Raw genomic sequence first — 27,822 nt, 5'->3', positions numbered from 1 at the left:
TTTTTTGGAGATTCTGCTTAGTGTTTTTGATAAATATGTCTTACTTATACCTGTTATATTAATACAATCAAGTTCACAAACCAAATTTCAACACTTATTCTGAGAATGAAGTAAAAAATCAATATCAAAGTTTGATCATTTTAAAAAGAAATTCAATTCCTATGTTGCTTAGTTTCACCTCAGGATATTATTTGAAATGCAGAGTGATATTCCAGATGATAACGGGACTCTTCATGTAGCACTAATTGTAACTAAGCCCTGAGCACATTTCTTGCACTTGTATTTAGCGGACTTATTTAAAAAATATTTTCTTAGAAGTTGCTAAAGGGAATTACTAAAAGTTACAATCATGAGTGACTAATGTCATTCATAGACATAGTGTTTTTCGATTAAATGCACGTCTTTTATGCACATTATATTTTGAATCATTTTAAATTTTAACAAGGTTATAAATTCTCAATGTTTACGGAGTCAGATAGTTCTACAAGGTTTGTTTTGAAAGATGTAACTCCCCATTTCTCCCCCTTCACATGCGCAATTTTCTACTCTTTTAGCTTAATGTTAAGAATTTTAGGGAGTTCCCTGGTGGCCTAATGGTTAGGATTTGGCACTTTCACTGCTGTGGCCCGGGTTCAAGCTCTGACTGGGGAGCTGAGATCCCACAAGCTGTGTGGCACGACCAAAAAAAAAAAAAAAACAATTTTATATTTACTCCCATGCTTTTAAGTATTAGGCTTGTATTGCTCCTTCTGGATTTTTTCATTTTAAGATATTGATTCCCACTATGCAAGTTAAGGATTAAGTTCTATTTTCTCCTCCTTCTCTATCACACATGGCATCTTTCCCTAAAACCCATCCTTCCAGTGTAATTACATATATGTTTTTAGATCAATACTCAGTATTTACATAGCCATAAATACAATTACTTTCTTCTCTTAAGCAAGAGTTTATTTTCCCTAGAGCTAATACCTGCATGATTTTTAAATTGGCTTAGCTTTCTTTGTATCTATTATTAGTTCAATTCCCAAACTCTAGGTCTTTTTTTTCTTTATTGAGGTATAGTTGAAGTACAATATTATATGTTTCATGTGTACACCATAGTGATTCACAAATTTTAAAGGTTATATTTCATTTATAGTTATTATAAAATATTAACTATGTTCCCTGTATTGTACAATATATCCTTGTAGCTTATTTATTTAGGCCACACTGCACGGCTTGCAGGACCTTAGTTCCCCTACCAGGGATGGAACCTGTGCCCCCTGCAGTGGAAGCACAGAGTTGGAACTACTGGACTGCCAGGGAATTCCCAGCTTATTTATTTTATACATGGTAGTTTGTACCTCTAAATCCCCACTGCTATCTAGGTCTTCTATTTAAATCTCCTCTCAGGTCTTCAGACACAGCTAGAATTTCATCAGTCTCATCTTTCTCCCAGTTTTTTCATTTCTGCTATCACGGTTTTAACTTCCAACAGCTGTTTTTCGTTCTCTGAATATATATATTCTTTTTTTCCCTTGTTTTGTGTCACGTTTGCTATTTCTTATTTTATCTGGATATAGTAATAATAATAGTTTGGGTTTGTTTTGGTTTTAGTTGACTTCTCCATGTTTCCTTTAATCTGCCATTTTGCTTGTTTACTTTGGATTATATCTTTCATACTAGAGGCATTTCTCTGTTATTTGGTAATTCTTGGTTATCTACTTATATTTAGGATTGGGAAACTAAAAAAGTACTTTGAAGTTCCAAGGGCCTATGTGGATTTGACCACGTGTACTTCACTGAAGGATGACCAAGTTGGTTGAATCAGTGTCATTGGGGCTCCTTAGATCTCTCCTCTTAGACTGGTCACATTCCTCAGAGAAGCCTATCCCTATCCTCTACTAGGAAAAAAAAAAAAAAAAGGTCTGGTTACCAGTATTTTAAGAGTTAAGTGCGGGCTTCCCTGGTGGCGCAGTGGTTGAGAATCTGCCTGCTAATGCAGGGGACACGGGTTCGAGCCCTGGTCTGGGAGGATCCCACATGCCACAGAGCAACTGGGCCCGTGAGCCACAACTACTGAGCCTGCGCATCTGGAGCCTGTGCTCCGCAACAAGAGAGGCCACGACAGTGAGAGGCCCGCGCACCGCGATGAAGAGTGGCCCCTGCTTGCCACAACTAGAGAAAGCCCTCGCACAGAAACGAAGACCCAACACAGCAAAAATAAATAAATTAATTAATTAATAAACTCCTACCCCCAACATCTAAACAAAAAAGAGTTAAGTGCGATGAAGGTCTTAGTACCCTGCACGTGTTTGGCTAATCTACCTATTTTCTGTAGGGTATTCCTCCCTCAATTCTGTCTGGTGATCCTCAATGCAGAGACCCTGCTTTACCACTGTTCTATCCCTTGGGGATAAGTAAGGGGTAATTGCTGGGCTGTAAGGACCTGAATATTTCTTAAACAGAATCTCAACCAGTCTTTTTTTGCTAGCTCTTCTCCTCCTCCTCCCTTCCCTTATTTCCAGAGATCCCTACAACCACAGATTCTTGAGATTCGGGGGGTTTCTGCAGTGTGAACTGAATAGCTTATTGTCTCTGACTACTCAGCTCTTAGGACTGCTGTATACCACTTGCCTTTTGTAATCCAAGTTTCAAGATTTTGTTTCTGCCTTCTCTCCCATTCTCCCCACCCTTTCTAAAAGGTTTATGCCTTTTTGAAAATCTCTTTACTTATTTCAAAGGAGTTTTGAAAGGAAGCAAAAGATGTGTATTCAATCCACTTATCTTTCCCTCAAAGTTCCCAATGTGTTTTAATGTATTAATTTCATTTTATTAAATGTTAAAATGTTATTTTGCTTTAAAAATACTTAGGGTTGGGTTTCCCTGGTGGCGCAGTGGTTAAGAATCCGCCTGCCAACGTAGGAGACACGGGTTCGAGCCCTGGTCCGGGAAGATCCCACATGCTGCGGAGCAACTAAGCCCATGTACCACAACTAGTGAACATGCGTGCCACAACTACTGAAGCCTGCATGCCTAGAGCCTATGCTCCACAACAAGAGAAGCCACGGCAATGAGAAGCCCACGCAAGGGAGAGTAGCCCCCACTCGCCACAGCTAGAGAAAGCCTGCGCACAGCAACAAAGACCTAACGCAGCCAAAAATAAACAAATAAAATGAATAAATTCATTAAAAAAAATACTTAGGGTAACACTTTGAGCAAAGAATAAAAAAATTCGTTGAGAAACGGGAAAGCAGAAATACGAAAGCTGGAGAAATAATTACAAAGGGCAAATTTGTGCTCCAGAGATCATGTTCTGAAAGGGGAAATGGAGGAGAGGGTACAGGTGAAACTGCACCTCAGACTGGGACTTGAACCCAGCCTAAACCCATTAGGACTTGAACCCACGCAGCCGGGACTCAAAGTCAGCCAAAACCCTGATTGGGACTTGAACCCACACAGCCAGGACTCAAACCCGGCCAAAATACACGGTCTTCCAACTGAGATCACACACCTGGTTCTTGAGGTCTCATGGAAGAAAGAATTCAGTGAAAGACAGTGCGATAGGTAAATAGGGGATTTATTTAGAGAGAAACACACTCCACAGACAGAGTGTGGGCCGTCTCAGAAGGCAAGAGTGGCACCAGGGTTTGGGCTTGTCAGTTTTTATAGGCGTGGGTAATTTCAAAGGCTAATGAGTGGGAGTAGTGTTCCAGCTCTTTTGGGAAAGGGCAGGGATTTCCAGGAATTGGGCCACTGCCCACTTTTTGATCCTTATGGTCGGCCTTGGAACAGTCATGGCGCCTGTGGGTGTGTCATTTAGCTTGCTGATGAGTTACAGTGAGTGTATACTGAGGCTCAAGGTCTAGTGGAAGTCGACTTGTCTGCCATCTTGGACCCATTTGGTTCTAATCAGTTTATGTCATGTTCTTGGTCTATGTCATTCTTTCAAAGGTTGTGCCCTGCCCCCTGCACTCCTGTTTCACAGGGGACAAACAATCCTATACTGTGGTATGAAGGATGTTATATGAGAGCGGACTTTAACAGATCTCACTGATTTCAACCACCTTTGGAAAAAGAGCCTCAAGTCTTCTTAACTTCTCCATTTTTCATTTATTCAGTAGTCAATAAACATTGATGACTAGAAATATTTACTAGGGCCTAAGAACGTTAAGGGGTATAAGATACGATTACTACCCTCGTGAAGTTCACAAATAACTCATATATAAACTTGTTAAGTGTTTCAATCCCTTAGGCACCATGGAAACAGAGAGGACAGTGTGACTATAAACCACCCGGAAATCAGCTGCCAGAGAGATAGGAGAAAAACCAAGAGAATGTATTTCATAAAAGAAGGCAGTAGATAGCAGTGTCAAATCCTGCCAAGAAGCGAAGGGAGTTAAAAGTGGATGTTGGATTTACTGATAAAGTCAGTAACTGGTCAGAGAGGTTTCTGTGAAGGTGAAATTCAGGTTCAAATTTGACTTTGAAAGATAAAACAGAGAGTTTTGCAGGATTAGAGATGTGTTTGGTTGGTTTTTAACAGGAAAGATTAAAGTTTGTTTAACTCTTCTTTTTTTTTTTTTTTTTTTTTTTTTTTTTTTGCGGTACGCAGGCCTCTCAGCTGTCGTGGCCTCTCCCGTTGCGGAGCACAGGCTCCGGACGCGCAGGCTCAGCGGCCATGGCTCACGGGCCCAGCCGCTCCGCGGCATGTGGTATCCTTCCAGACCGGGGCATGAACCCGCGTCCCCTGCATCGGCAGGCGGACTCTCAACCACTGCGCCACCAGGGAAGCCCTGTTTAACTCTTCTTAAGGGAAAAAGCCTAAGAAGAAAAGTTGGAGGTACAGGGCAGAATGGAGATGGCTGATGGGGCAAAATCCTCAAGAAAGTGAAAAAGAATGAGATCAAGAACACTGACTGAAGGATTGATTTTAAACTGGAAGACAGACACAGTTTTGAGGGCACGAGCCCGCTGTGTCCATTTGCCTAGCAAAGCAATAAAGCTATTCTTTCCTACTTCACCCAAATAAATAAATAAATAAACTGGGAGACGATTCTCTCTTGAACAGAAGAGAAGAAAGGAAGGGAGGGTGGATATTGGGCAAACCAAAGCTTGTGTTTAGGTCTGGTGGCATGGAGGTCCGTTTTCTCTGTTGAAATAAGATGCAAAGTCACCTGATCAGAATGAGAGGGTTGGTGTCAAGGTTGGAGGTTTGAGGAGATTAGGGAAATAAAATAGCTTCCAGTTTAACACAGAAGAAAAGGAAGAGCGAACCTCTGACTATCACCTCATATTTCAATTAAATTGGAGGTCATTCATTTAGCACTGCACTAACCTGCAAAGTAGTTAGTACCACAGAAGGGCAAGGGAGGGGAGGTTTGCGTCACGTTATGGGCCTGAGAATACAAAATGAGTAGAAAGGAAGGAAGGAGAGGAAGAAGGGAGTAAATAAAAAAACGAAATTAGCGGTTCAAGCCTGAAAGTCTGAGGACATCTGGATGAACAAAAAGAAAAGCTGTCGGTGGGAGAGATTTCATGAACTTAATTTCAGAACTGTCATGCTTTGGCGATGGCAAGGTATTACCTCCAAAAGACAGTTTCTCGGTCATTACGAAGCCAGGCGGTCTGGCTTGTCGACAGGCACTGGCAACCAAGACCGGTCTTCCCTTCGCCTAAAAGCAGCGGCTCGGCGCGTGCGCACTGTGCGCGAGCTCGTCGCGCCTGCGCACAAGAGGTCGCCGCTGCCATCCTTCCCATCCCGCTCTCCAACCGCGCGGGGGTGAGTGGGCTTCCGCGACGCCCTCCGCTGTGAGGCGTTGGCGATCCCTCAGCACCCCGAGCTCAGCTGACTCGTCCTCCTTCGGCCGGAAATCCTCCTCCTGGGCCCGCGCGGGGCCTCTGAGCGGAGCGGCGAGTCCGCCGGCCCCGGTCTCTTTCCCTGGCGGCGGCGGCTTCTTCCGTAGGACAATATGTTCAAGAGAATGGCCGAATTTGGGCCTGACTCCGGCGGGAGAGTGAAGGTCAGTGCCCGGCCCGCGCCTCCCCTCCGGGAGTGGCTCTCTCGCCCCGGCTCCTCCTGGCGCGGCCTGGAGAGGGCCTGCCTGTTTCCTCTCGCGCCTTCTCGCCTCGGGCTGGAGCCGCGGTTTCCAGGCGGACGGCGAGTCAAAGCCCCAGAGGGAAAATCATGATTTCATTTGGCCCCAACTTCATGTGTCACCGCCTCCCTTCCATCCCAGACAAAAAACAGACATAATCGGTGGTGCCTGGGGGAGAGCTGGACATTGTTGCTGAGGGAAAAGCCACTTGCGGGGCTGGGAGATCCTGGTTTGCTGCTCGTCCTCAGCCAACCCGGGTCACCTGTAAAAAGGCGGTGGGGAGGGCGGTACCCACCTATTGTGAGGATAATAACAGTAGCAGATACCGTACGAAGTAAGCACAGTGGGTGGACGCTTTACCCGATTCTCTGATTCAGTCCCTACAAAGGCAGTATCACCCCCAGTATTTACAACTAGAAAAGTTCAGAAGACTTCCCCAAGTTCATGGTGTTCCTAAAGTCCCAAGGCTACAGCCAAGATACTAATCAAGGCATGCAAAGAATATAACACTGCCTGGCACATAGGGAACATTCAGTACATGATAGCTTCTTAGTTTTTAATTAAAGTGATCATAGAGCCTAACGTAATGTATGACACTGTGACACATTTCCCTCCCACTTTACTACATCCCCTGGCACATTAATTTTTTATGAGACGACCAACTGGTTCCTGATATAACACCTATTTTTACCCCTTCTGATTTTTATTTACCACAGAAAGGAAAATTTTTTATGAAAGAAATCACCCACTTCTGCACCAATCTAGTTGATCTAGGTTTTTTTTTTTTTTGAGTCCTTCTCTATGTCATATTGTTTTCACATTTTATACTGAATATACAATTGTCATACACAGTGCTTTGAAAGTTTCAAAAGCTACTGAAATTTAATGGAAGGGGGAACAGATGCCAGGTAAAATTCATAGTACCATAAGGTTCATAAACATACGTTTTCCCCCACTTTTGGGCGAGGTTTTGGAATGATAAGAAAGTACTACTGAACAAAGGATTAGAACACTAGCTTTTGGAGAAGAACTTATAGAACTCTCTCTACTTGTAATCATGTTAGGTTCTAAAAGTCTTTTAAGTCCAAAATCACTTGAGATTAGACCTGTAGTCCTCAAATGCTTTTCCACCGAAAATGGGTCCGAGTTAGTCATGTAAAACTTTAAAATTAGGGACTTATTTCTTCTCCGTGCTGATTGTTATGTGGTCTTGTAAGCATCTTTTCCCAATTTAGATAAATTTGATCCAGGTAGAAAGTCTTTTGGCAGATGAGCCCGCTTTTCATCATTGAGGAACTCCCCAAGTTCCTAGCAACACTGTAGCATTTCAGGATCTATTATCCCTCACCATGTCAGTGCTCCTTGTACTTACTCACTCGGACCTTGAATGTGAGGCCCCATCTTTGGGTGCCACAAAAGGGCACTTGCTGTGATTTTTTTTTTTTTTTAAGTTTGTGTACAAACCACTTGCCTTCTTCTGAACTAACTTTAGGCTAATAGGTATTGGTTTTATTTGTGAATTATCTAGTCACAATGAAAAGTTTTTCCATTTGTTCACTGCTTTTCCTCATTTCTTATTAATTGTTGATTACATTGGCACAGCACTTTTCACATGTGATGATATATCTTGCTCTTTGACCTTCAGATACAGTCTTACTATTGAACAATTGGTCTCAAATTCATGTGCAACATTCAGCAATTTTCTTCACTTGGAATTTTTTCTATCTCCTTTCCATCATAATCTGCCTTTACACTTAACCGGATGTGATGAGAAACATGTATGTACATCTCAGACTGAACACAAATATAGCACACATGCCATCAGTCCAGGGTTTACTGAGCTTGAGTCATCCAAGTGCCTCTTTGCCATTATCTGAATGTAGTATTTAACATTTTTGTTTAAATCAATTTTTTTTGTGTGTGTGTGGTATGCGGGCCTTTCACTGTTGTGGCCTCTCCCACTGTGGAGCACAGGCTGCAGACGCACAGGCTCAGCGGCCATGGCTCACGGGCCCAGCCGCTCCGCGGCATGTGGGATCTTCCCGGACCAGAGCACGAACCCGTGTCCCCTGCATCGGCAGGCGGACTGTCAACCACTGCGCCACCAGGGAAGCCCTAAATCAATTTTTTAAAGTCCCTTCCTAAGCATTACTATTTTTGAAATTGTGGGTTTGAATTGCTAGTTATAGTTACAGTTTTTCTAATACAGATTAAACACAAGTAATAAAATGAAAATGTTTGCCCTTATTCTACCTAAAATCCCCTTCCAAACTGTCTTTAATTTTTGTACTGTGCTTTGGAGAACCCTGGTGTAAGCTGATAAGGACATTACCATCAGGTGATGGTAAAGTTGGTGAGCGTTATTCCAGACTGCTCTTTAAAGTTTGTAAATAGAGCTTTTTCTGTTTCTTTAAATAAAAAAGAGAGAGAAAGAAAAAAGGAACTCTCAAAGTACTCCACATGATTTAAATACACGTTTTCAAAGTGGGAACATTAATGTGGTGTTTAGTTATTTGTGGTTATTATGAAATGAGGCTAATTGTCTGGAAACGATTTGTTGAGGGAAATCCATGTTATAAGTAAACTCTAGGTTGTTAGACTGCCTGCCATTTCTTAAAACAAGCTTTCAGAGTTCTAATTCTGTTTATTTGGGTAATAATACAATGTGGGTTTTTTTGTTTGTTTTTTAAATTTATTTTCGGCTGCGTTAGGTCTTCGTTGCTGCACACGGGTTTTCTCTAGTTGCAACGAGGCGGGGCTACTCTTCGTCGTCGTGCGCAGGCTTCTCATTGCGGTGGCTTCTCTTGTTGAAGAGCACGGGCTCTAGGTGCGCGGGCTTCAGTAGTTGTGGCTCGCGGGCTCTAGAGTGCAGGCCCAGTAGTTGTGGCGCACGGGCTTAGTTGCTCCACGGCCTATAGGATCTTCCCAGACCAGGGCTCGAACCCGTGTCCCCTGCATTGGCAGGCGGATTTTTAACCACTGAGCCACCAGGGAAGCCCAATACAATGTTAACTGGTGTTGAAATTGTTTTCTTGTAGGGGGTTACAATCGTTAAACCAATAGTTTATGGTAATGTTGCTCGATATTTTGGAAAGAAAAGAGAAGAGGACGGGCACACCCATCAGTGGACAGTATATGTAAAACCATATAGAAATGAGGTAGGTAATTGTTTTTCCTAAAACTTTTTTGAAACTAGTTTCTTTTGCTCAGAGTTAAATTGTAATATTGTATAGTAACTGATAATAAAATTGGCCCATTGTAGAAATGTTACCAAAAAAGTTGAAAGAATAAAGTAAGAGCTGTCATCTTTCTACAATTGTTAGTAGAATCAACTTTCCAAAAATGTTTTCTAATTAAAATTATGTTACGGTGAAAAGAACTAAGCTATGTGCACAGTACGTCTTCCAATCACCACACCTTAAGGTAGCCTAGTATATAATCAGATATTTCAGGAATAGTAAATTTAAGTGATAATTTGGTAATCAGACCATGAGAAGAGATGAAAGACAAACTGCTACATAATCTAGCTGCTGGTAATTTGGTTTTGCTACTGAATCTCTAATGCCTGGAATGCAGTAAGTACATAGTGGGTATTCAACAGATACTTACTGAATGAATAAACTATTCCTCTATTTAAAACCCTTCATTCTGTATTTCAAATATCATTGTTCCAATATAGTGGAAGCAAGAAGGCAGGTGAGAATTTATGTTATCATTGTAATCATTCGTCACCTTTTAGAAACATCTGAAAAAGCAGTTAGAGATATCACAGAAGAGTTGTTACTTCTGAAAAGATGAAAATGGTGCCAAATAACCCAAGGGTAGATTCACAGCTTGATGGTGATAAAGGTAGTCTGCTTCAAACACTTTGAATTATATTTTACCACATGTAAGAGACTAGAATTTTGGACATACTTTTACTTTATCAAGGGGTCACATTTTTAAAATAAATTTAATAATGATTCAAAATAACTTTATAGTGTCAATTTTAAGGGTAGAAATGCTGACTTATCATTCAAAATTACTTCCAATGCTGAATACTCTTTCTTTCCATGTACCCCACAGTATGTTCAGTCACATTTAATAAATTAAGAGATGATAAATTTAGAGGTAAATCGAAAGAAGGGCAATATGCCACACATTAAACTGCCATGTAGGACAGTTTACAGTAACTGAACTCATTGCAGCTGTAGCCTCAATTTAAAGGTGACCACTTGAATGTAGAGCTCTTGAGCTGAAGTCAAACATCTACAGGACATCAAGTAGGGATGCAACCCAAAGTTATCTTAATTTCAAGGACAAAGAATAAGGCAGTTGACTTTTGAGTTCTATTTATCTTTTCTTCATATATTCCACCAAAAGACTGAGTTAATACATGTTGAAACCAATTAAGCTTGATAATGTTGTTTTTTTTCAGCATTTATACTATTCTCTATTAAATAAAGTTAAAAGATGAAGGAAAAAAAAACCCTTCAAAGTCCACACAAAAACTTGTATATGAATGTTTGTAGTGACCTTATTCATAATAGCCCAAATGTCTCTAAACTGATGAATGGATAAATAAAATGTAGTATATCCATATAGTGGAATATTATTAAGGAATAAAATAAAGTATTGATGCATGCTACTAACACATGGAAGAAATTAGGAAACATGGCAAGTGAAAGAAGCCAGACACAAAAGCCACATACTGTATAATTCCATTTTTATAAAATGTCCATAATAGGCAAATCCGTAGACATAGAACCTAGATTAGTGGTTGATAGCGGGTGGGAGGAAGAACTGGTATGAGGTTTCCTTTTGTGTGATAAAATGTTCTCAAATTGATTGTGGTGATAGTTGTACGACTCTGTGAATATATTAAAAACCATTGAATGGTGAACTTTAAATGGGTGATTTGTGTAGTATGTGAATATCTCAATAGAGCTGTTAAAAACAAACAAACAAACAAAAAAAACACCTTCAGTGACTACCTATTGCCCTCATCATAAAGCTGTCATGTTTAGAAGGCCTGCCATGACCTTTCCCTATCCTATCTCTGCAGCCTTGTCCCTTGTCTGTGTTTGCCTCATTTCTTTATATCCTACATTTTACCAATACTAAATTACTCTCAGTTTCCCAAAGGAACACTCTTAAACCTCTTCCTTTCTTCCCACCCACTCCATTCTTATTGTTCCCTTAGGTCTTAGTTCAAGTGTATTTTCTTTAGATCTACTTTCTTGATCTCCAAAGACTAAAATAGCTGCCTTTCCTATGGATTTGTACCTAATGTCCTCATAACACATGACCTAATATGCACACAACAGATTACAGATTACAGCATTGAAATGCTGATTTTCTTGTCTGCCCCCCACTTTACAGTGAGACCCTGAGGACAAGATTCTGTTATTTATCATTATAGCATCTACCAATATTGGTAGTCACTCATATTTGTAGAAAAAATGAATGAAATTATTCCCCAAATAGTCTTCAAAGATGCTTATGAAAATCTGCCTCAGAAAAAATGTTCACAAAATAATGTTAAGTGATGAAGGCAGATAGTAATATATTATTACAGTAGGATCCCAGTTAAAAAAATATGTAGATAATAAGCACATAAAAATTCCTGAAAGCAAATAAAAAGATTAATGAACATTACTCTTGAGTGCAACTTACTCTGTTTTGCATTTTCCTGTTTTTCTATAATGAATTATTTTTGAAAAGGCCTCCTTCGCTAGCAGAATCCCTTTTGTGTGCCGGAACTAATGAATATGCTTTTGTGCTTCAAAATATAATTAAGGGAAGGAAGAGTTTTATATCCAACAGTTTTAGGTTGCTTAGCTTAGTTGACTTTTGTATAATATAATTTTGTTTATTGAAGTTGCTTAGTTCTTAGATTTGCTTTGGTGTATATGTTTATTTCTGTAGAAAATATTGGAAAGTACTGTTGTTATATGGAAAAATAAAAATTGATTTTGATTATTGTCTACAGAGATATATAAAAATAGGAATGCAAAACAATGAATTAGGGACATATATTTCTATATATTATGAATTTTGAAAGAATTCTGCACAGGCTTCCTTTGTTTAAAATAAAAAACAAACCTCCAGGGTATAATTCATGTTTCTTAGAAAATTGGTTTCCATAAAATTTAAGGGGAAGTGTATTTTGTAAAATTGGCACAGGTGCTCTGTGTATTTCCTTCCTAATTGTTATGTGTAGATGGCAGAACTAATTAATTAATTCCTCTGTATTTTAGGATATGTCAGCATATGTGAAGAAAATCCAATTTAAATTACATGAAAGCTATGGCAATCCTTTAAGAGGTACAGTAGTTTTTTAAAATTCATAATCTTATAAATTTTAAAAGAGCTAGGGAACTATCAGTAATTTACAATTTATAATTGTTTTATTTTTTTCTTTCTTTTAGTTGTTACTAAGCCTCCATATGAAATTACTGAAACAGGTTGGGGTGAATTTGAAATAATCATCAAAATATTTTTCATTGATCCTAATGAAAGACCTGTGAGTAATGTTAATCTCTGCAAATATAAAATGGATTTTTTAGTAATTGTGCAAATTTTACAATATTCAATAGCTTGTTATATGTTGACATTTTAATTCAGGTATACTTTATGTAAGCTTATGGCTTGGTGTATCTTGCTATGAGTTAAGGTTTTTCATTTTTAAGTGAAGTGCCTTTCAAAACTCTTTTGTTTTTCAAGTATAAAAAGAAGGGATAGAATGTGAACAGTTATTTGAAAGGAATCATGGAAATTACATGATTACTACAGCAAAAAAATTTTAAATTCATTAGTATCGTTTGGTTATTAGTAACAAACAAGTGGAGTCCATATGCTCTCTGAAATGGGAGTGTCCAGTTTTTTATAGTTAAAAGCCCTAGAAAGTCTTTTTACATTTTCAAACTGTCATCAGTACTAGCAGCTTTATCTTATACCTGGATCCTTATTTATAACCACTGACTTTTTCATTATTTGACCTTTTCAGATTGTTGCTTGATAATGTAAAAAGTCTCTCAAAGCTTTCACTTTGACCCCTCAGCAACTTTGTGAGGCTGGTGAGATCCTCGTTTTAGAGATGAGCATATTAAGGCTCAGAGATGAAGTCATGTGCTCAAAAACACAGTTAATTGTGGTGGAGCTAGTTTTTGAATCCAGGTATTTGCATTCAGACCTCACACTCCTTCCTTTACTCTTGCTTTTGACTAAAACCACTAAGCCTGTTTTATTTTTAAACCTAAAGGGTCACAACTCAGGCTCTCATTGCACATTTGTGTGGCTGGTGTTTAACTCCAGTTTCAGGGCTTTAATGTTCATCACCATTAATTTTCATCTTGTTAGATTCAGTTCGCTCCTTTAGCACCAAACATTGACACTTTAATTATCAGATTACATTTGTAAAACAATGTGCTTTTAAAGGATTTGGATGTCACCTGGGCCAGTGATACAGAGAATTAGTTCCTAACTAGTTGCATTAGAAATGCCTGAGGTGTTTTTTATAAGTTCAGACTTCTAGGCCCCATTCCATGGAGCGTGATTCACAGGTTTGGAGAGGGACCAGCACCCCAGGTAATTCTGATGTGCAGTAATATTTAGGACCCATTGAGGTAGACCATACTCTTCCTACATAGAAGTTCCTTTAGGCAGTCCAGTATAGCAAGAAGAGAATATTGACTTCCGTTATTAAGTGAAACATCCTATTCAGGTTTGGGGTAGTTCTAGTTTTAAGAAAGCTCTAGGGCTTTCCTGGTGGCGCAGTGGTTGAGAGTCCGCCTGCCGATGCAGGGGACGTGGGTTCGTGCCCCAGTCCGGGAAAATCCCACATGCCGCGGAGTGGCTGGGCCCGTGAGCCACGGCCACTGAGCCTGCGCATCCGGAGCCTGTGCTCCGCAACAGGAGAGGCCACAACAGTGAGAGGCCCGCGTACCGCAAAAAAAAAAAAAAGAAAGCTCTACTTTATGTTAAGCTTCCTTGAACTTTTTACTGATAACTATTCATACTTTAGTTTTCTTTTCTCCTGAAGAGCCATCTATAGCTCATTTAAATATCTTCCATGTGATAAGGTTTCCAGGTCTCCTACCATTCTTGTCCTTCTGGGATACTCTCACAGACATTATATTCTGTTTGACAAGAAATTATTAAATAGGAATATTTGCAAGATGTTGCCCAAGGGGTGGGATACAAAGATGAGACACTACACCTATCCTTAACCAAAGTAGTCTATTAGGGAGAATAGAGCACAGAATAGGCAGATGTTGAGAGAGAGGAAGAAGAAGTTGGTCATGTTACTAGAGCAGAGGTTCTTGTTAACTTTGTAAGATTGCTTTGAATTCATTTTATTTTGAGAATGTGCTGCCTTACCTGTCTGCCTCCTCATCTGTCTCCCCCTTCTCTCCTTCCTATCCTGCCCTCAACTGGAAAATACATCTCTGAAAGAAATCATTATATAATGTAATCTCATTATCAGACACTCTCAAAGTCTACTCTTGGGAAAGTAGGGTAATATGATCTTTTGCCTTTCTGGAGTGATTCCTTTATTGAATAGGTTTCCATATAGATCTACATAGGCCTGAGTTTTATCCCCTCCAAATTACTGTAATGTTCTTTTAGTATAATGAAACCATTATAGTTTTTGAATAGTTGGCTCTTACAGAAAATAAGTCATATGAGGTTTATTTAAAATATAAAAAAAAAAATATGGGTAACTTGTGATTTACTTCTGTTATCCAGTAACCTATTACACATCAAACCACTGTAAAAGGAATGGTTGTTTCTAAAAGCAAAATGCTAATATTGGGTTTTTATTCCTAGAAATATCTCTGGCAAGTATAGGCATTTACATTGCTCTAAGAATCTTCAAACACCACTGAAAATTAGAGACATCTGTCCTGAAATTATTCATTGCCTATATCTGCATGATTGCCTCTCCAGGTCTGAATAATAAATTTGGGAATGGAAGGCTTTATGATGTAGTTTTTAATACTTCTTAAATTATAAAAGACATGCATATAGTTTTTTAAAAAGATTTAAAAAATAAAAAGTACAAGGCTCCTGTATTAGTTTCCTAGGGCTGCCATAAGAAAGTATCTCAAACTGAGTGGCTAAAAACAACAGAAATTTATTCTCCCGGTTCTGGAGACTAGAAGTCCCAAATCAAGGTGTTGGCCGTGCTCTCTCCAAAGCCTCTAGGCGAGAATCTTTTCATGCCTCCTCTAGTTCCTGGTGGCCCCAGGTGTTCCTTGGCTTGTGGCAGCGTAACTCCAGTCTCTGCCTCCATTTTCACATGGCCTTCTCTCCCTCCCTGTCTCTGTGTCACTTCTCTTTTTATGAGGACACCAGTCATATTGGATTAGGGTCCCCCCCCAACGACTTCATCTTAACTTGATTACATCTGCAAAAGGCTCTTATTTCCAAATAAGGTTACATTTACATGTTCTGAGGTTTAGTACTTCAACATATCTTTTGGGGGATACAGTTCAACCCGTAACATCTTCTTTCCCCCATCTCTGACCCCTTCCTCAGGAAAACCACAGTTACTGTTTTCAGTTCCTCTAGAAATTATTCCCATTCATCTCGTGTATTTAAATCCCTATGGTTGGATTTTTCAATTTTAGATAGTGCCTGTCAGCTCCTAGTGATGACAGCTGATCCTTTTTCTTCATCTTTCTTGGTTTCTTTTTTCATTTTGCTGCAGGACTTTATTCAGAAAGGATGCGAGAGAAGTAAAATTTCAGAGCCAATGCTCTCTGAAAACATCTTTATTTTTGTTTACCTCTCACTTGATTGGGTAAAGAATTCTAGGTCCCACAGGAGGTGCACTCTCTCGTCTGTGAGTTGGGGGAAAGGAGGGAAGGTTGGCCAGCCTAGCCGCCCCACAGCCTTCTTGATTTCTGTACCTGCCAACTTTACGCTCACAGTTTCTCTGGGGCTCCACTGGGGGCAGCGGCTCCCACCTCTGATGCAGTTTTCTTCTTTAAGATTTTAGGTTATGGATTTCCCTGTTATGGTTTACCCATCTGTGTAGTCTCATCTGCTTTCTGTCTATTCCAGAAATTTGTCAAATTATCTGCTTTAAATATGGCATATGATCCATACTCCTTACGATGATTTTAGCTAACTTTTTGGAAAATTCTTTGAGGCCTCTGAATTGGTTTCTGTACCTTCAGCATGAACTCTGATGTTTTACCAGCTAGGTTTTGTTTTGCTCAAATAATCACACATTGTGCTGCAAAGCTTTTCCTTTGATGTCTTACTGTATCTGTTTTTAAATATTTTGAAGACATATTGCTCTTGCCGAAGTGAATTATCACTGACTAACTTTGTGTTTGTTTATTATGCTACTAATGTATTAATCTTATTATTACACTAAAGAAATTAACTTGTCCTCACTGAGCATTTTAGTATTGATCATTCCTTTTGAAAGTATCAAATGTTTTTTCGCCATAGTAAGTTTGTAAACTTTAACGGTCACAGTTAATCAAATTTCACCTGGGTAAGTAAAAGAATTTATCTTAGTGACTTACCAGTTTAATTTCCATAGCTGTATCTTGTGTTATTTTTATATACAGTCACTCTCTAGAGATGCTTTGTAACTAATGTTTGCTTACCCTCTTCAAAACATACATATTGAATAGATGTGGATAAATGGTAATACCTAATAGGAAAATAAAAGTACACACAGAATTTGGGTGACCTGCCACAGTAAGTTGTAGTTGAAACAAGATCCTGAATTTGATATGTTTACTAATTCAGTCTGTAAATCAGTTACAGAAATGATGATGTCTCATGATGATGATAAAAACCATTGCACAGATGTCATGTCTGTTTTTATTTCACAGGTAACCCTGTATCACTTATTAAAGCTGTTTCAATCAGACACCAATGCAATGCTGGGAAAAAAGACAGTGGTTTCAGAGTTCTATGATGAAATGGTAAGAAGGTTTTATAATGAGAGTTTTTAAAGCATTTTAAGTTGTAGATTTTGCAGTTATTGGGCTTTTTTTTCATTCTCTTCCATTAGATATTTCAAGACCCAACAGCAATGATGCAACAATTATTAACAACATCTCGTCAGCTTACCTTAGGAGCCTATAAGCATGAAACAGAATGTAAGTGCCATGAGTTCATAATTAATCCTGAGAAATAATGTATTCTGTAATGGTGAAAGGATTGTATGATTAGCGACTATTAAATTTTTTTCCTTAGTAGATACAGGTAAAATTTTTAGGAGTTATACAATATATGTATTACTAGGGCCTCCCTGGTGGCGCAGTGGTTGAGAGTCCGCCTGCCGATGCAGGGGATACGGGTTCGTGCCCCGGTCTGGGAGGATCCCATATGCCGCGGAGCGGCTGGGCCCGTGAGCCATGGCCGCTGGGCCTGCGCATCCGGAGCCTGCGCATCCGGAGCCTGCGCATCCGGAGCCTGTGCTCCGCAACGGGGGAGGCCACAACAGTGAGAGGCCCGCATACCACAAAAAAAAAAAAAATATATATATATATATATATATGTATTACTAAAGAACAGGTAAGAAGGATGTTTTAAATAGTTCTCAAAGTAGGCCTACTTTCAAAAAGGTAAAAGACAGCCTCTGACACATTCTGAAATACTGTTTGTCTTTATTCACTAATTACATTTAAGCATAGCTTTTCATTAATCTTGCTTAACCTGTCACTCAATCACTTTCTGTTTACTATCTTTGCTAACAAAATCGGTGTGAAGAGCCTTGCAGAACATAATTATACTTGAGTGTAAGGTGAACTAGTTTCTCCCTCTCTCTCTTTTTAACCTGTGACCTGACATGGTTTTATATTAATGCTGGGGTGGTGAAGACCAGAACGCCTTATTGATAGTCAGTCATGCTATCTTTTCCCTTTAGCTTACGAGGCCTCAGAATCCCCTACACATCGTTTCATGCAGCTATTGCCAACCATTTGCAGTTGTCATTCAAGATGAAATCTACTTACCAAGCCTGTGTTGACATTTATGTCACCATTTATTCGGTTTTTCCTTTGATCTTTCATTTATTTGCTTACAGTATATATTGAGCAACAATAAGATGCCAGGCATTGTTCAGAGGATAGAGCAGACAAAAGCCCTGCCCTCATGGAGCTTACATACTAGTGGAAAGAAGACAAATATTAAATAAACAGAACAATGAAGTGTGAAGTAGTGATTGGATGGCATGAAGAAAACTAAAGCAGGGGAAGGAGTGCTTTTGGTGGGAAGAGATGGTTAAGAGTTTTAAATATCAGGTCAGAGAATGTTTCCTGAAATGGTGGCATTGGAGCAAATACCAGAAGGAGTGGGGAAATGAGCCATGCAGCTACATGAGAGACGAATGTTACGTGTAGAGTGGCAGCAAGGGCAGGAACCCTGAGGTAAGAGCATGCCTGGCATATCCGAGGAACAGCAGGAAGGCCAGTGTGCCTGGAGTAGAGTGAACAAGGGGACAAGGAGTGGGACATGAGGCCAAACAAGTTATTATGGGACCAGCTAATATAGGGAGTTTAAGTCATTAAACTGAAGGAGATGGAAAGTCTTTTGTGGGTTTTGAGCAGAAGAGTGACAGTATAAGACTAATATTTTAAAAAGATCAATCACCCTGGTTGCTGTGTTGAGAGTAGACTGTAAAGCAGAAAGGGTAGAAGCAGAATAGTTAGCAGGCTATTCCAGTCATCCAGATATAGAACTGTGGGTAGTACCAGAGTGATAGCAATGGAGGTGGTGAGAAGGGGTCAGGTTCTAGTCTGAAGATAGGTACAGTAGGATTTGCTGATGGTTTGATAATAAGATGTGAAAGAAGGAGATGAACAAAGAATGACTGTTAAGGTTTGGGGCCTGAGGAAACAAACAAACAAAAATTGTTGTTGCTTTTCATAGAGGTGGGAAGTCTGGGAGGGGCAGCTTTGAGGGGAAAGATTAGGAGTACAGTTTTGGACATGATGGATGTGGGATACCTGTAAGACATCTAAGTGGAGATGTTGAGAAGGGAATTGTACTCAAAGTCTGGTATTCAAGGAGAGGACTAGGCTGAAGATATAAATGTGGAAGTTAATATACACGTGAATTTATAAATTGTGAGGCCAAATGGTATCATCACAAGAGTAAGTGAAGATAGAAAAGAGGTTCAAAGATTGAGCCCTGGGCACTCCAACATTTAGAGATTAAGGAGATGACCAGCAAAGGAATTAGGAAAGAACAGTGAGTGTGGAGGGAGAAAAACTAGGTGCACATAATATCCTAGAGCCAGGTGAAGAAAGTGTACCAGGAAATAGTCATTAGCTGTGTTCAGTACCTCTGATAGGTCAAGTAAGATCAGAGCCAAGAAATAGGCTATAGCAAGGTGGAGGTCTTTGGTGACCTTAACAGGAGCAGTTGAAGGAGAATAGTAAGGACAGGAGATCAGTTGAAGTGGATCAAGCGAGAATGAGATGAAACCATGACCAAGAGTTAAAAGATCTGAATACTGATTATAATTGCTACTTGGTAGTCATTTAAAATTGAAAAGCACACTCATTAAAAAATTTTATGTTTCACTTTCTACATCTGAAAAAATACTTGGGCTACTTTGTTATGAACATAAAACAGATATGTATATGATCACTTTGAAAAGGTAAAAAACTAGTCATATGCTATTTTAATTTGTTACTGGTCATATTCTCTCCATTATAGATCTCCTTTCTCTCATACTATGAAATGTGCCCAATTCATCGAGGAAACTTCTCTTTTTAAATTCAAGTACCCACATTTCGACAAAAATAATATCATTAATTCATATATGTATAATAGTAGAGACAAATGTGTTTCATAAAAAGACTTTTCTACAAATTAATTTTTAACGTGAAAGTTTATGTGTGGAGCTTTATAACCTTGGGAAGTTTTTATCAGTAAATTGCATGTTTTATATTATCTTTAGGTTATTTTCTCAACAGTGTCAAATCCATAAGGAAGAAAAAGATAATTCTGTAAATGATATTGACACAACTGATAACTTTTGAGAAGAAAACTTAATTTAGATCATTGCTTTATAGCACTTACCAAAACAAATTCCAGTTTTATTAACTGTTTTTTTAAAGTCAGTTAAGCTGTTTAAAAAATTAGAGAAATGACTGTCCTGGCTAGTGAAGACTTTCTAAATTTGAGGTGTTAGAAGAAATCACATTGAAAGGAAGGCAAACTTGATTTTGCAAAAGAATACTTAACTTATGCATTTCAAAAGGGCAAAAAAAGAAAGATAAATTTGTCGAAAATATGACAAAGGATTAATATCTTTAAAACCCTAAAATAAATAAAATAGAATAAAATTTTAAACTTCAGTTGACAAATGGACAAAAGACATGGACAGATGAAAGAGGAGATGACTAGTAAATAGAAAGGGAAAATATTTGACCCTGCTAGTAATTTTTAAAATGCAAACCAAATAATAATGGGTGGTTATATTTGTATCAAATAAGCAAAAGGAATTTTTAAGTTTTACCTGTTAAGGATGTGGTGAACCCTGTGTTCTATGAATTGTTTGTGTGAGTAGGCCTTTTAGGAAAACAACTTGGGAATATTAATCAAAGGTCTAAAGAAGATAGGTATACTTTTACCAGTTTGAGAGCATTATACTCAATATTTGGTAATAATATCAGTTAGCTTTATTGAGTGCTTACTGTTTCTACTCTTGTAAATCTGTACATGTATAAACTCATTTACCTCTACAATAACTTCATTAGGTAATCCATTTAGAAAAGGAAACTGAGGCACAGGGAGAGTAAGAAACTTGCCCAAGTTAACATGAGTTAGTGGTAGAGCCAGGACTTTATCCTAAGCAGTCCTCAGAACTTAGGCTCTAAAAACATAGTAATATTTTTAGATAGAGTAATAACCAGGATAGAGGTTGCTCATTATAAAATTTAAAACACATTAAAAGTTGATAAAGATGTTTATACTGGTAAACCCATGGAAATTTACTTAGGTACTAAATGATCTAGCTTTTAATAGAAATTGCTTCTACAAGAGATAATTAAAATGATAGTGAATGCTTGAAGAGAGTTTACATGTACTAGATAAGTGCTTTGCATTTCTTAATTTACTGAATACCCTTAACAACCCTAGGAGGAAGGTACTACTGTTAGCCCATTTTCTAGGTAAGACCCTAGAGCATAGAGATTTGATATCTTGCCCCAAATCACTCAGCAAAGCCAGGATTTAAACTGAGACAGAGTGTGTGCTCTTAACCGATAAACTGTTTTATCTCTTCGTAAAAAAGCCTTACAGGGACTTCCCTGGTGGCACAGTGGTTAGGACTCTGCGCTCCCAATGCAGGGAGCCCAGGTTCGGTCCCTGGTCAGGGAACTAGATCCCACATGCATGTCTCAACTAAGAGTTCGCATGCCACAGCAGAGGAGCCAGCCTGCCACAACTAAGACCCGGCGCAATCAAATAAATAAATAAGTAAATATTAAGGAAAAAAAAAACCTTACAGTCTATTTTTCTAACCAGTAAGTTACATTGGCTTTGCAAAAATATTAATTCTTCTTTGGATTGACTTACTCTAAATTGAGGCTCTATTTGGAAATTTTTTTTTTTTTTTTTTTTTTTTTTGCTGTACGCGGGCCTCTCACTGCTGTGGCCTCTCCCGCTGCGGAGCACAGGCTCCGGACACACAGGCTCCGCGGCCATGGCTCGCGGGCCCAGCCGCTCCGCGGCACGTGGGATCCTCCGGGATCGGGGCACGAACCCGCGTCCCCTGCATCGGCAGGCGGACTCCCAACCACTGCGCCACCAGGGAAGCCCTCTATTTGGAAATTTAAAACAGAAATTTTATCTATATTTATATGTACATGTATATATATATATACACACACACACACGCACACACACACACATATATATATATATCTTTTTTTTTTTTTTTTTTGCGGTACACGGACCTCTCACTGTTGTGGCCTCTCCAGTTGCGGAGCACAGGCTCCGGACACGTAGGCTCAGTGGCCATGGCTCATGGGCCCAGCCACTCCACGGCATGTGGGATCTTCCCGGACCAGGACACGAACCCGTGTCCCCTGCATCAGCAGGCGGACTCTCAACCACTGCGCCACCAGGGAAGCCCCATATATATATCTCTTAAATGTATGTATAAGCATTTAATATATTGGAAGCAGAAAACCAGAACAGGCTAAAAGAAGTTTTTAAATGTTTTCCCCTATCATCTCATTGGTAATTAACCCAGTTCTTTCAATATATGGTACCCTTTGCAGTCTCATGATTTGTCAAAAATAAAGTATAGTGACTAAATCAGACCACAAAAATCTGTATCTACAGTGCATGCTGTCCTCTGACAAATGAGTTAAATCAGGTCTTCCTGAGTAGATTTAAAACTACCTGTTACAGTCATATAGGACTCCTTGTTGTTTCCCAAATCTCTCTGTACTCTTTCCAAGGCCCACTATGTCCACTTCATCTACCTAATTCCTTTCTCATTCTTTAAAACTCAATTCAGATTTTACTACTGCCAAGAAGCCTTCTTTGATATACACACACACCCTTTCCCCTTGGTATGTCATAGCGCCCTATGATTACCTCATGACACTGTAATGCATTTTTCTTTCTTGTCTATCTCCTACTTCCGTATCCCACCATCTCACAATGTGCCTTTCACTCCATATGTTTTATAATTGATATGGAGAGAGAGGGGGAGAGCAAGGGGATAAAAATATCTGCATAGTAAAAAAGCATTGTCAACAAAGTCTAAAGACAGACAAGCCATGAAAAAATATTGTACTCAAATCACAAATGACTAGCTTCTTTAATGTATAAAGAGCTCCTGCACATCATTTAAAAAGACTGACAACCAGTAACTAAACAGCTTCTGCAGAGCAAAGGAAACCATCAACAAAGTGAAAAGGCAGTGTACTGAATGGGAGAAAATATTTGCAAATCATGTATCTGATAAGGGGTTAATATCCAAATATAAAGAACTCATACAACTCAATGGACAAAAAACGCATACAATTTAATTAAAATTGGGCAGAAGAACTGAGTAGATATTTTTCCAAAGAAGACATGCAGATGGCCAACAGGTATACGAAAAGATGTTCAATATCACACATCAGGGAAATGCAAATCAAAACCACAATGAGATATCACTTCATGTCTGTTAGAATGGCTACTATCAAAAAGACAAGAAATAACAAGTGTTGGCAAGGATGTGGAGAAAAGGAAGCCCTTGTGCAGTGTTGATTGGTGCAGCCACTATGGAAAACAGTATGTAGGGTCCTCAGAAAAATAAAAGTAGAGCTACCATATGATCCAGCAATTCCACTTCTGGATACGTATCTGAACAAAACAAAAACACTAACTTGAAAAGATATATGCAACTCCATGTTCATTACAGCATTATTTACAATAGCCAAGACAGGTAAATAACGTAAGTGTCCATTAACAGATGACTGGATAAAGAAGAGGTGTTTTATATATATATATATGTGTGTGTATGTGTGTATATATATATGTATATATATATATATATATATACACAGATGCATACACACACACATGCATATATACACAATGGAATATTACTTAGCCATAAAAAAGAAGAAATCTTGCTGTTTGCGAGAACATGGATGGACCTTGAGGGCATTATGCTAAGTGAAATAAATCAGAGAAAGACAAATACAGTATGGTCTAACTTATATGTAGAATCTTAAAAAAAAAAAAAAAAAAAAAAGCTCACATACAGAGAATAGATTGGTGGTTTCCAGAGGCGGGAGGTGAGGAGTGGGCAAAAAGGTACAAACTTCTACTAAAAAGTAAGTCCTGGGGATGTAATTTATAGCATGGTGACTGTAGTTAATAATACTGTATTGCATATTTGAAAGTTACTGAGAGAGTAGATCTTAAAATTTCTCATCACAAGAAAAATATCTGTAACTATATGTGGTGACGGATGTTAACTTCAGACTTACTGTGATGATCATTTTGCAATATATACAAGTATTGAATCATTATGTTGTACACCTGAAACTAGTATATGTCAATTATACCTCAATTTTTTAAAAGGGTGGTGGGGAGAGCCGATAACCTAAAAGAAAAATGAGCAAAGGAAAAGCAGACAATCCATAAAAAGAAAGGGAGGAATGTCCCCTAAACGTATTGAAAGATTGTCTGCCTCAGAAGTAATAGAAATGTAAATTAAAACTATTCTGAAATACCATTTTTAATCTTTCAGATTAATAACTAAGACCAAAAAGTTGATGCAGTAGGGAAATAGGTGTACAATGCTAGTGAGATTATAAATTAAGAGGACCTCTAAGAGTCACTTGGCATTCTTCTAGATTTACAAGATCAAATGTCCTTCAATTACTGTTTACTGGAATTTAGCCCACAAGTGTACCGAAATGATTACGCGCAGCACACACGTTATAGCATTGTTTGTAATAGAGAAAACTGGAAATACTCCAAGTGTACATCAGAGGGGACAGATGAATGAATTATGTATGTCTATTCAATGAGGTCCTCTGCAGCCTTTGAAAGAATGAGACAGCCCTGTGATATGGAATGAGCTTTCAGATGTAGTAATGTTAAGTGAAAGAGGGTGCTGAGCAGTGTGGGTAGTGTGACACCACTTGTGTTGGGGTGAGGAGAAGTCACACTTAGGTGTATGCTCGTCTCTGAACCAATTATTTCTGGAAAGATACCAAGGAAACCTAACAGTGATTATCTCTGGGAAGAGCGCTGGTTGGTGGGGGGCAGAGGTAAAAGGAGGCTTTTTTTGTTTTTGTTTTTATTGGAGTATAGTTGACTTACAATGTTGTCTTAGTTTCAGGTGTACAGCAAAGTAAATCAGTCATACACATATAAAATGGAGACATTTTTTCCATTGTCTACACTTTTCAGCCTTTTAATTTTGTATCATGTGTATGTACTACCTGTCTTCAAAAATAATTTAAAAAATAAAAGCAATGAAAAATTACAAAGAAAAATATGGATTGTTTTGGCAATGTAAAAGTTTACCTGTGTTACAAAATATATCACAAAAAGAAAGCACCAGCAGTGAGGAAAATAAGGACACATTGCGTGTTTTGTTTTTGTTTTTTTATAAATGTATTTATTTTATTTATTTATCTTTGGCTGCATTGAGTCTTCGTTGCTACGTGTGGGCTTTCTCTAGTTGTGGCGATCCGGGGCTACTCTTCGTTGCGGTGCTCGGGCTTCTCATTGCGGTGGCTTCTGTAGTTGTGGCGCATGGGCTTAGTTGCTCCGCTGTATGTGGGATCTTCCTGGACCAGGGCTCAAACCCATGTTCCCTGCCTTGGCAGGTGGATTCTTAACCACTGCGCCACCAGGGAAGTCCCACATTGCGTGTTTTTAATGCGCTAGATGCTTTAGGTATATTACTTAATCCTCATAAATCCTCTGAGAAATACGAAGTTTTAACTGTATCATATAGAAAGAACAGATGAAGGGAGACTTAGAGATATCAGCATTCAGCTGTTAAGGGGCCAAGGGTGTATTTGAACTCAAGTCTTTCTGATTTCAATGGTTTTGGGTTTTTTTCTTCACCAAACCACACTGCTTCCAATTAGTGATCTTTTTACATTAACAAAAGTACAACTGTGCCTCAATAGTCGTCAGCAGCAATTACCTGAAATGTCCACAAGGTGGAAATGTTGGATGATAGTAGTCATTTTTCTCTGTAAAACTTGATGCTACACTATCCAAGTGGAATAGTTAAATCAATAGTTAAATAGTTATAGTTTAATAGTTAAATAGTTAAATCAGTCTATTTTGCAGTAATGATATTTTTCTTTTGTAATTTGTTATGTAGCCAGCTAGAATGTTTTAAATATTCAGTAATAATAATAATAGTAGTTAATATGGCTTTTTATGTGCCAGACAGTATTCTTTTTTTTTTTTTTTTTTTTGCTGTACGCGGGCCTCTCACTGCTGTGGCCTCTCCCGTCGCGGAGCACAGGCTCCGGACACACAGGCTCCGCGGCCATGGCTCGCGGGCCCAGCCGCTCTGCGGCATGTGGGATCTTCCGGGATCGGGGCACGAACCCGTGTCCCCTGCATCAGCAGGCGGACTCTCAACCACTGCGCCACCAGGGAAGCCCGACAGTATTCTTTTTAAATCTTTTAAACAAATAATATTATGAGGTGTTTGCTATTATAATCTTCATTTTAGCAATGAGGAATAGAGCATAGAGATAATAAATAGCTTATTCAGAGTGGCACATCTAGTAAATGATAGAGCTGGAATTCAAACCTAGACACTTATTGATATCATCTTTTTGAAAAAAGATACAGGTTTGTTTTACCAGTGTGATTATGTAAGTTTTACCTGTACATAAATTTAAGAGTACTGTTTTTAGTAAACTCTTTATTTTTTTTGCGGTACTTGGGCCTCTCACTGTTGTGGCCTCTCCCGTTGTGGAACACAGGCTCCGGATGCGCAGGCTCAGCGGCCATGGCTCACGGGCCCAGCCGCTCCACGGCATGTGGGATCTTCCCGGATTGGGGCACGAACCCCTGTCCCCTGCATTGGCAGGCGGACTCTCAACCACTGTGCCACCAGGGAAGCCCAGTAAACTCTTATTAGCTGGATGTTTCTTGGACTGTATACTCCCTCATTTCCAAATCAAATTAGGAAATTAGACATAATTAGGAAATTAGACATAATTTAAGACATTATGTCTTAAAATGTTAACTGTGAATTAAAATATTAGTGGTCAGAATTTCATTCTTAGTGGTAGAAAACATCTTAGATCCTCTCTGGAGAGTTCAGACTTTCTTACCCGCCCCCCTGTGTCTAAAGTTACATATCTTAAGCTGTCTGCATTTCATCATGAAAACATTGGCCTAAGGAAATGCCACATTTATTGCTCTATGAACTATCTTGTACATGTGAGAAAAATGAAATAAATCAGTAAAAGTGTATGTTTTCTTTAGTTGCAGAACTTGAAGTGAAAACCAGAGAAAAATTAGAAGCTGCAAAAAAAAAAACAAGCTTTGAAATTGCAGAGCTTAAAGAGAGATTAAAAGCAAGTCGTGAAACTATAAATTGTTTAAAAAATGAAATCAGGAAACTCGAAGAAGATGATCAGACAAAAGAAATATAAACAGTTCTGAAGAGAACTCGATAGTAAGTGAAACTAAAAATAAGGTGGAGTTTCAAGGAGAGATAGACTACAAATGCTGCGATGTTTCTTAGAGGAACTGCACATATAGTTGTCAGCCATAGATTTCTCAGCAGTGGGGTCAAAGTATTTGTACTTTACAAGCAATCTTTAATGTAAAATATATGTGTATAATGCTGTATAGGCATTTTATCAACCCATTTCAGGGTAGTTCTGTGATACTAAGCACAATTTTAAAACATTTTTATTGCATTGTATGTATAGCTTATCCTTTTGACAGACATCAAAATTTCATTATAAAGTATAACTTGTACGAATTTTGTACTTCCCTAGTAGTTAGAATTTGTGGTAAAATTAATGTGTGTATTTAATTTCTTAAGTTCTTACCTGCCCCCATCCCAACTCTTTTGTATCTGATGTGCCCAGTGCCCAATAAGCACTCAATAAATGCAGTTTACAGATGCTGTTTCTGCCTCTTGATGTGTTTCTTCGCCTTGAAGCAATTCGAACTCTCTCATTACAATTACTGTGTATCTCCATAATATTGTGACCATGCATCTCTTATTTGCAGTCACTGTAGCATACAGAAGCTCTCTGACAGCCAAGTTCATATC

At 38.8% G+C, this 27,822-nt stretch overlaps 1 protein-coding gene across 2 annotated transcripts; it reads left to right on the top strand.

The window, feature by feature from the left end:
* The first annotated feature begins 5,736 nt into the window (after nt 1-5,736).
* YEATS4 (YEATS domain containing 4) lies at nt 5,737-27,674 on the top strand. 2 transcript variants are annotated; one of them, XM_060112898.1, is made up of 7 exons: nt 5,737-6,002; nt 9,116-9,235; nt 12,317-12,383; nt 12,488-12,582; nt 16,916-17,008; nt 17,098-17,185; nt 27,021-27,674. In XM_060112898.1, the coding sequence occupies exons 1-7, from the start codon at nt 5,952-5,954 to the stop codon at nt 27,188-27,190; spliced, it is 684 nt and encodes a 227-aa protein (XP_059968881.1). In that variant the 5' UTR covers nt 5,737-5,951; the 3' UTR covers nt 27,191-27,674. The 2 variants fall into 2 exon arrangements, with proteins under 2 accessions (XP_059968881.1, XP_059968882.1); XM_060112899.1 differs by lacking the exon at nt 27,021-27,674 and adding an exon at nt 17,956-18,056.
* The last annotated feature ends 148 nt before the right edge of the window (nt 27,675-27,822 follow it).

This window comes from Mesoplodon densirostris, chromosome 11 (genome assembly GCF_025265405.1).
Source record: "Mesoplodon densirostris isolate mMesDen1 chromosome 11, mMesDen1 primary haplotype, whole genome shotgun sequence".
NCBI lineage: Eukaryota > Metazoa > Chordata > Mammalia > Artiodactyla > Ziphiidae > Mesoplodon > Mesoplodon densirostris.
This window is presented reverse-complemented; position numbering and strand designations above follow the sequence as displayed.

Bases quoted from the DNA above. Each gene is read 5' to 3' on its own strand.
- YEATS4 (XM_060112898.1), top strand. From the start codon at position 5,952: ATGTTCAAGAGAATGGCCGAATTTGGGCCTGACTCCGGCGGGAGAGTG. The intron at 6,003-9,115 runs GTCAGTGCCCGG...GTTTTCTTGTAG, and splicing joins ACTCCGGCGGGAGAGTGAAG to GGGGTTACAATCGTTAAACC. The intron at 12,384-12,487 runs GTACAGTAGTTT...TCTTTCTTTTAG, and splicing joins CTATGGCAATCCTTTAAGAG to TTGTTACTAAGCCTCCATAT.